The sequence below is a fragment of the Apteryx rowi genome, unplaced genomic scaffold, assembly GCF_003343035.1.
Source record: "Apteryx rowi isolate R43461 unplaced genomic scaffold, aptRow1 scaffold_121, whole genome shotgun sequence".
In the NCBI taxonomy this organism is placed as follows: Eukaryota; Metazoa; Chordata; class Aves; order Apterygiformes; family Apterygidae; genus Apteryx; species Apteryx rowi.
This window is the reverse complement of record NW_020447431.1, coordinates 359,159-368,596: the sequence shown is the minus strand read 5'-3', so window position 1 is coordinate 368,596 and position 9,438 is coordinate 359,159. Positions and strand designations below refer to the sequence as shown.

Below are 9,438 nucleotides of genomic sequence, written 5' to 3'. Positions count from 1 at the left end.
GCATTATTTCTTTTTGGTTTTGTTATCTTATCCATAAGTCTGAATTTGTAAGTGTGTTTCTGCCATGTGGAATTATGTTATGTGAAACTCATGAAGTATTTTACATTTTCAGGTTAAGTGAACAAAACTAGAAGGGGGAAAAAGAATGGTTGAACACTTAGTACAAAATAATTGAATAATGAAATTGTGGACTATAATTAATTTAAATGCAATTCAAATAGATCCAACTGCAGGAATTATGGAGGAGAGTTATATAGCAAGGCTGTCAGGACAAATAAAAATAGATGCTGCAAAAAAAGCCTTTACTGCCTCTCCTATATAATGTATTAAATTTATCTTAAAAGCAATTCTCTGATAAGTGCATACCTGCACTTAAAGAGCAGCATCCTTGCCTTTTGCCTTTTACAGCCCATACCAGCACAGTTTACAAGTTTCTTTCAAAATGTCAGTAGCTCAGAGGATTCCTAAGTTAGCAAAGATTTTCTTGAAAAATGAATTCAGCCTTACATTGCTTCTGAATTTTATTTTCACTGAGTAAGAAAGCAAGCATTCTACCTGCAGGACAGCTCTTTCTGTCAGAGTTTAAATAATGCTAAAAAAGTAAGTTCTATATATGTGCTTATTTACCTGATTTTAGATGTTTTTATCAGTATTTGGATTCCTAACAAAAGAAATTGCAGGAAAGTATATCACCTCAAGCAAAATGCAACTAATAAAACACAATTTTAAACACATAGAGCAAGTTGCTGCAAACATAGAGAAATTAGAAGGTGGGGGGGGAATGAGTTTGCATAATTAAAAGAAACTACAACTAAATTTTTCTCCCAAATCATACATTTGACTCTTGTCAAACAATTATTAAACTATTAACAAATGAAGTTAAACATAACAAAGTTTGGTACTTCTTCAAATTAATAACAAACTGAGGAAATGGCTCTGTGTGTCCCCTAGTCCAGGCCATTCTAGTAGATTCCTTGTAAATATAGATTTCTTCACTGCATACTAATGCAAAAAATATGCTTATGGTTAACTATTAACCTCCGCTTGCAAACAACACTAATGATTGCAATGTGTTGGAATAAATGCTCATGTTTCATGGGATGAGAACAGTCCTGTTCTCTTAAGCTTAAAGTTCTCAAAGCCTAGTCCTGCCTTTACAGCCTTTGTTAAATGCATTGGTATTTAATATGCATCAATAAATAAACTTTCAATTATTGTGCAGTGAGCATATCCAAAGATAGCATGACAATGTGAAACTACTGGTCTATCTAGCAATTATTCCAAATAAAGAATGTTGGTGATGTGATTTCATCCTCCCCTTATAAGAGAGGATTCAGACTTCCTCACATTCTTTTGCAGCCTCGTAACAAGGAGAATAAATTTGTTGTAGGCAAGTAAAATTCAAAGAATTGAATTTTTACACTGTCTAAATAGATTTCCCCACTGTGATTAGAAGTAGAATTTAGGTTTTTTATTATTATTATTTATAACACACACGATCTGTCTAAATGAAAAAGGTCAATTGGTGGAATTTCTAAAGTATTTGTGAAAGGTATTTTGAAAAACTCACTAAGTGGGTACTGTATGATATATGTTGTTATGCCCTGACCTAGTGTATTCTTTCATCTCTTTAGTCTTCCTTTTACAAGCCATTAAAGACAATGTGCCAAAAGCATAGTCATTAACTACAGTACAAGTACCAGCTCAAGCAAATTGTCTGCTTCATCCATGCCTATTTTTTTACCTTCTTTCTCAAAACTTTCACTGCTGCTTAGTGCATCCATTGCTAAGAGTCTTTCTCATGGTTTCCATTCATTAGTATCTAGTGAAGCATCAATCTACTCAAGTTCTTGTGCATCCCTGTAGCAGAAACTTTCTGCGTTTTGGTAACCTTACAAGCCCAAAACCACAGAAGGAAGACAGTGGGGTTTTTTTGTTGTTTTTTTTTGTGTTTTTTTTTTAATAGGGCTAATGAATTTGTACATCTTTTAGGCAGTTCTACATTACAGGAACATTAATATTCTTTCCTTTTAAAAAGGCTTGAAGTAAATCCCATGACACTAGAAGAATTTTAGATACTGATTACTTGCAATTGGCTCTTGATGATTTGCTCTTCAGATTTCCAGCTGAATTTAACAAAGTATGATTTCTGAAAAGCTTCTGATAGTTTTCCATTAAAATTGCATTTTTTTCATATGAGCATGATTTCTATAATTTCACCCAATTTCATGATACATTTACCCCCTTTGAAAGGCAGTGGTTGAAACATCAGAAACAATTAACAAAAAAGATTATATTAATTCTAAATGAAAGAAATAAATCTGCCCAAAACTGGGCCTCAAAACTGCATTTGTCAAAAGCCCTTCTCTGAATTAACTGTTATAGGGTAAGTGTATAATTGTTAACAGACATTTTTCTCAAGTTGTCAGAGTGTTTGAAAAATGAGAGAGAAAGAGAACGCTCCAAAAAAAAAAAAAAAGTAATCAATGGCATGCTCACATGGAATGAGATTTGCAGTACTTGTACTAATAAAATATAAGGCTCAATTAGTGGTACTTTGCAGTTTTCAGGCTAAATTTAACTGATTTGGTGATTTGCAAATGCATGAATCCAAAAATAAAAATGAAGAATCCAAATGCAAATTAGTGCAACTGCAATAAAATATAATTGCAAATGAATCTGTTGCTTTATTCATTTATTGTGTAATTACTGCAATCCTTCCCACCTTGTTTTCAGTATTTCTTAATCATTAAGTCGGAAGCATGACAGCAGTGCCAGCCCTGGCATGATTCTCTTTGACTAAAACCTTGTAAATTAACACAATTAGCACAGCATCATCCTGCTAATTAACTTCCAGTGTCTGGTGCAGTGGTTTTGCAAACAAGGAAGAGGGAGTCAGAAGGGAATAAACATGCCAGTCTGTTACCAAACTCTGTGCTGTGTTAGGCTTAGCTCAGTGAGGCTAAACTGGCCATGTCAGATGCCAGAGTCAGGCAATGAAGAGCTAAAGGGGTTGGGGAGAAAAACAGGAGGGGGTCGGAGCTGTCAAAATAGACTGCAGTAATTCAGAGGGGAGCTGGTGCCACAGATGCTTCATTTCGCCTAGGCCTCCTCCTTATCAGGGAATCTCTGCCAGAGGGCACAAGACTGTTTGCAAAAATCACTTTTGGTAAAACGAGAGAGATTAAGGAGGTCTATTTGATACCGCTGTAAAAAAATCAGCGATGTGTCTGCCGTGCATAGGTAAGAGTTGGAGGGGGTTATCTCTGCGCTGGTAAATTGGTCTTCCTGCGCGGGGTGGATTATGGCGGGAGGGGGAATAATTCACATCACATTATTTACAAGATTAATTGCTTTAAAATGGCAGTTGCATCCTGTTGTTAATTTTTTTTTGTATCGATAGGGATTTATAGCCAGCTGTGGAAGCCACAGAACTTTTAGGACTTGGCTTCATTTCTTTTCCTTCATTTCCCCCCCCCCCTTTCTTTGTACCCTGGAGGCTGTGGAGGGGAGGGGGGAAGAAAGAGCAAGCAAGGAGACTGCCAGACAAGTCATGCTTGTTTTTTTTTCCAGAGCCTCAACAACAGAACTGAGAGGCAGAAAGGAGCCAGTTGTAATTCATACCGAGTTGTAGGCTTTGTGTGATGAAAGCGACGGAGCGCTGCCTGGGAGATTGCTTTGCTGCACTCCACGAAGCAGATTTGAAACTGTCGTGGACCACTTTAGATGAGAGTTGGATTATGGAATGACCTGCTATGTCTGTGTCATATTGTTCTGCGCAGGGTGCATTATACTGCGCTAACTAGGTGTTCAGTACCAAATAAGAGAGGTATCCTAGATGTGATCTGTCAGCTGTGTCTCATATTTTTATATTGGTTAAAATATAAAACTGAAACAGTGATGAGAGAGGACAGAGCAGTTGGATGCCGGGTACGTTAACAATAAATCTGCATTCAGAGTATTTAAAATGTAAGTCTTATTTAATTACTTGAAGAAATTGGGCGTTAGCTCTATTTTTTTAAACAGACAACCTCCCCCCACTGAATCGACAAAAAATATGGCTCTGTGTGTATGTGCCTATAATAAACAAATCTGACTGTTTATACTGCTTCATAAGGACATTGCATTTTTTTTCTTAAGGATTTGTAGTGTTAAATACTGTGTTTTAGACAGCTGAAGAAATTTACAGATAGTAAATTTGAGAACTTATTTAAAAGCATCTGAAAAAAGCTAAGATCACTGTTAACTTTGTTTTTTCCTGCAACCATAGGCTTGAAGATGCAGTGGACGCCGGAGCATGCCCAGTGGCCAGAACAGCACTTTGATATCACTTCAACCACCCGGTCTCCTGCCCACAAGGTAGAAGCCTACCGGGGGCATCTGCAGCGCACCTATCAGTACGCCTGGGCCAACGATGACATCTCGGCTCTGACTGCCTCCAATCTTTTGAAAAAGTATGCGGAAAAATATTCCGGTATTTTAGAAGGCCCGGCTGATCGGCCCATCCTTAGCAATTATTCTGAAGCTCCGTCAGGGCTGGTGAACGGCCGGAAGAATGAAAGCGAGCCCTGGCAGCCTTCGTTGAATTCAGAGAGCGTGTATCCCATGAACTGTGTCCCAGACGTTATTACTGCCAGCAAAGCTGGCGTAAGTGCAGCCCTCCCTCCCGCAGATGTGTCTGCCAGTATAGGGAGTTCACCTGGGGTGGCCAGTAACCTGACAGAACCCAGTTATTCTAGCAGCACCTGTGGAAGTCATACTGTTCCCAGTCTTCATTCAGGGCTCCCATCTCAGGAATATGCCACAGGATACAATGGATCTTACTTGCATACCAGTTACAGCGGCCAGCCAGCACCTGCACTTCCTTCCCCGCATCCGTCCCCCTTGCATAGCTCTGGGCTTTTACAGCCCCCGCCGCCACCGCCGCCACCACCAGCCCTCGTCCCAGGCTACAATGGGACTTCTAACCTCTCCAGTTACAGCTACCCTTCTGCCAGTTATCCTCCTCAAACTGCTGTTGGTCCTGGGTACAGCCCTGGAGGGGCACCACCTCCCTCTGCGTACCTGCCTTCAGGAATCCCTGCTCCTACTCCCCTGCCCCCAACTACTGTACCCAGCTACTCCTACCAGGGTCATGGTCTGACACCCATTGCACCATCCGCCCTGACAAACAGTTCAGCCAGCTCTCTCAAAAGGAAAGCTTTCTACATGGCAGGGCAAGGAGAAATGGACTCCAGTTATGGAAATTACAGCTATGGCCAACAGAGATCTACACAGAGTCCCATGTATCGAATGCCCGACAACAGCATTTCAAATGCAAACAGGGGGAATGGTTTTGACAGAAGTGCTGAAACATCATCCTTAGCATTTAAGCCAACAAAGCAACTAATGTCCTCTGAACAGCAAAGGAAATTCAGCAGCCAGTCCAGTAGGGCTCTAACACCCCCATCCTATAGTACTGCTAAAAATTCACTGGGTTCGAGATCAAGTGACTCATTTGGGAAGTATACCTCCCCAGTAATGAATGAGCACAGTGACGAGCACAGGCAGCTCCTTCCTCACCCAATGCAAGGCCCGGGACTTCGTGCAGCTACCTCATCCAACCACTCTGTGGACGAGCAACTGAAGAATACTGACACACACCTCATTGACCTTGTTACCAATGAGATTATCAACCAAGGACCTCCTGTGGACTGGAATGACATTGCTGGCCTAGATCTAGTAAAGGCCGTCATTAAAGAGGAGGTTTTATGGCCAGTATTGAGGTCAGATGCATTCAATGGACTGACTGCTCTACCTCGGAGCATCCTTTTATTTGGACCTCGGGGAACAGGCAAAACATTAATGGGCAGATGTATAGCTAGTCAGCTAGGAGCCACATTTTTCAAAATCGCTGGCTCTGGCCTTGTCACAAAGTGGCTAGGGGAAGGAGAAAAAATTGTCCACGCTTCCTTCCTTGTGGCAAGGTGTCGCCAACCCTCGGTGATTTTTGTTAGTGACATTGACATGCTTCTTTCTTCCCAAGTGAGTGAAGAACACAGTCCAGTAAGTCGGATGAGAACCGAGTTCCTTATGCAGCTGGACACTGTACTGACTTCTGCTGAGGACCAAATAGTAGTAATTTGCGCCACAAGTAAACCAGAAGAAATTGATGAATCTCTTCGAAGGTACTTCATGAAACGACTTTTAATCCCACTTCCTGACAGCACAGCGAGGCACCAGATAATAGTACAACTGCTCTCACAGCACAATTACTGTCTCAGTGACAAGGAGGTTGCACTGCTTGTCCAGCGCACAGAAGGCTTTTCTGGACTAGATGTGGCTCACTTATGTCAGGAAGCAGTGGTGGGCCCACTCCACGCCATGCCAGCCACAGACCTTTCAGCCATTATGCCCAGCCAGTTGAGGCCAGTTACATATCAAGACTTTGAAAATGCTTTCTGCAAGATACAGCCTAGCATATCTCAAAAAGAGCTTGATACATATGTTGAATGGAACAAAATGTTTGGTTGCAGTCAGTGATACTACTTTTAAAAAAAAATGTAATGAATGTTGGCACACACAGAACCTGCTACATAGGGTAGAGAACCCTTTTCAGTAGTGTTAAAATTGCAAAGGGTACTGGGAAGACTACAATTTACCTTGCCTCTAAAGAGTCAGGGTAGACTTGAAGGAAAAGTGCATCAAACAAGAGCTGCTGATCTGAAAAAGCCACACATGACAGAAAGCATATGTTGATGCTCAGTTCTGTTCAAGCTAGACAATACTCACCAAGGAGCAAGGTGCAAGTGGGTTGATTTCAGAAGGACATGAACCCTGTGTGTTGATTCCATTCTGCTGTTCTTGAGATTTAGTTGCTGTCAAGTGCCTGAAGTGGTGCTTTATTTTTTGTTTGCCTCACAATTACATTGGTGGCATGTGCTAATATAAAGAGCTTTAACTTCAAACATTATTGGACTAAAGAGATGAACGGTTGTGTTGCGACAGAGAACCAGATATTTGCTATTCTAAGAGCAACAGTATTCCTCAATCCTGTCTGTTCTGCCGTGTTAAACTAAGAACAGGTAAAACAGGGTAATGGTAATCTGGACCTTAATTTCTGCAGTTCATTTCTTTTAATGTTCTGTCTGCAAAAACTCAGGAAAGTGATTGTGATTTGTACAGTACCTCAAAGGAATGTGTTGAAAGCACTATGTACTGCTGAGAGTTATAGGCTAGGCTTCAATGTTACTTTATATTAAATATGTATGTTTACCTCAACAATTGGAAAATGGCAAGAAAAATTATTTTGAATGTATCCAGGAAAAAACTAGAGTGTGATATGACTGAAACTTTACAGTTTTTAAAAACAGAAACAGAAGGATTTCCCGGTGTTAAGGAACAGTTCATTTGCCAATTTGTCAGATCAAACCAGAGCAAAATGATTCTTCTTGTTGGTAAACTGTAAGAGTTTTCAGCATATTGCTCCTTGATAATTATGTGATACAGTCTTTAGAAGGTGCATAGATGAAAAAAGAGCCACTTAATCGGTTTATGTTAGCATCTGAAACAGTCAAAGGTAAGATTCGGTAGGACTCCAGGAGGCAAATTACCTTAAGCTACGGCTGCTGGCCTTTATCATGCGGCTCTGGTTGTAGTTTTGAGGTTATTTTGGTGAAGCTGTAGGGAACGGAATCAGCGTAGGTCACTGGCAGAGCTGTGGGCTGCAGAGCTGCTTAGAGCAATGCAGCAGACTGTGACCAAACAAACAGTACAAACAGCAAAGCAAAACTGAACCCTCAAAATACATTTATTTCCCTTCTCAAACTGTAAAGTTGAGTTTTTATTGTGTATGTATGGCTCCATTGTCCTTAACGCAATCTTCATTTAGCATCCATTAGAAATCTTCCAGGCTGGAGTGTGCCCACCATTATTTCTACCTCAGTTTTGTTACATTTCTCTTGGAAAGCAAAGTAAGGAATAGGGCAAAAAACAAAACCGACGCAAAAGTCAGATTACATTAGGAATGCAAACCTGCTAAACAAGTTTCAGAGAGCTGCTGTTTTTTCCCTTGAAGTCAAGCTTTTTCTGTATGTTAGAGCTCTTTACCCCGCTTTTTCCTCCCCCCTGAGGAAGAGAGAGAATATGCATACGCGGGTGTCTTCCTTGTGGAAAGACTAGCTGGCATGTGTGGCATTTTGCTCAGTTCTCCCCCYGCCCTGGCTTTCCTTTTATCCTTTAATGCTTTATGTACAACTCTTTTTGTGACAGCTGACTGATGTTGGGTAATGTCTCTGAGCAGGAGCAGTGGATGTTGCAGCTGCCCAAAGCCTCTGCCATCTCATGAGCAAGAGCCTTGCTTTTTTGAATGTATTTTTTGTTTGTTTGTTTACTYTAAAGAGACAGTAACAAAACTGTTGCAAAGCACTGGCATTTAATGTTTCTGTTAARTAACGTACATTCAAAACCATTAAATAAATGCACTGAAAAGCCCCAAGAAGAGAGATACCAATCTGTTACAAGATCATATTTGTCTTCTCAAAAATTGTACAGAACTCGTCTGTTCCGTTAAATCAATGGAGACATTTAGCATTCAGAAAGCTAAKGAGGGATTCTGTGATATTGCTGGAAATTTATGACTCTTGATTATAACTTTCCTTTATCTTTCTTTTAATATATATATAAATCTATATATATATTTAGATAGGTCATGCTAAAAACAGAGCAAATAAACCAAAATCTAATTTAAGATGGATTCCTGGCAAACATTTTGTCTATTTAAAACTTTGTTTTAAGCATAAAAGTATCATTTTAAAAACAGTGCCTTTCATTAAGGATATAGAAAGTAAGACTTAAGTACATCACCTGCTTTTCTTTTTCCCCCTCCCTCCTTTCAAACAGCAACTACAGCCTACAGTCCTTGTTAGGACCCAGTCTTTCTGCTTCCCCAAACCTCCACAGGCTGCTTCTTCACCCTAGTCATTCTGCCATCCTCATCGATGGGAAATTCTGATGTCCCTATTAGCTGTAGGTTCACACTGATCACACTRGCAAGCTTTTTATTGCAGTTTGCTGACCCAATTTCTGTCTTAGACATTGCCTTTCATATCTGCCACTGAGCTGTGCTCATTTGAAAGGCTCAGGCAAGTTCTGATAAACCAACTCTTGTTTAGACCACTTCTGAGAAAACCATACTCCTAACCGATTTTTTTTTAGCTAGTAAAATAAATGCTACACACTAGTGTTCCCCCCCCCCCTTTTTATCCTGTAGCAAAACCAAAAGCAAATGAAATTGTAGATGGTCACTTTGGCTTCCAGCTTTAAATCATTCTCTTTTAGAAAGTCACTCTGGGAAATGGATTTTTCAAATGTTAACCAATGTGACAAGCAGGCGGAAACCGAGATGGTGTGAAAATGCAACTTCCACACACACTTCCACGCATTGCAGGGGCTTGGTTC

The 9,438-nt window shown here is 40.3% G+C and overlaps 1 protein-coding gene across 2 annotated transcripts in view; it reads left to right on the top strand.

The window, feature by feature from the left end:
* FIGN (fidgetin, microtubule severing factor) overlaps nt 1–7,496 on the top strand; it is a 96,869-nt gene extending 89,373 nt beyond the window's left edge. Inside the window, exons 1-2 of one of the 2 annotated variants that reach the window (XM_026091194.1) lie at nt 3,727–3,829; nt 4,271–7,496. In XM_026091194.1, coding sequence (XP_025946979.1) covers nt 3,727–3,829; nt 4,271–6,522 — 2,355 coding nt within the window. In that variant the 3' untranslated portion in view covers nt 6,523–7,496. Of the gene's footprint in view, nt 1–3,726; nt 3,830–4,270 lie in introns of those variants that run through there. The other variant, XM_026091184.1, reaches the window with a different exon arrangement.
* Nucleotides 7,497–9,438: the final 1,942 nt, after the last annotated feature.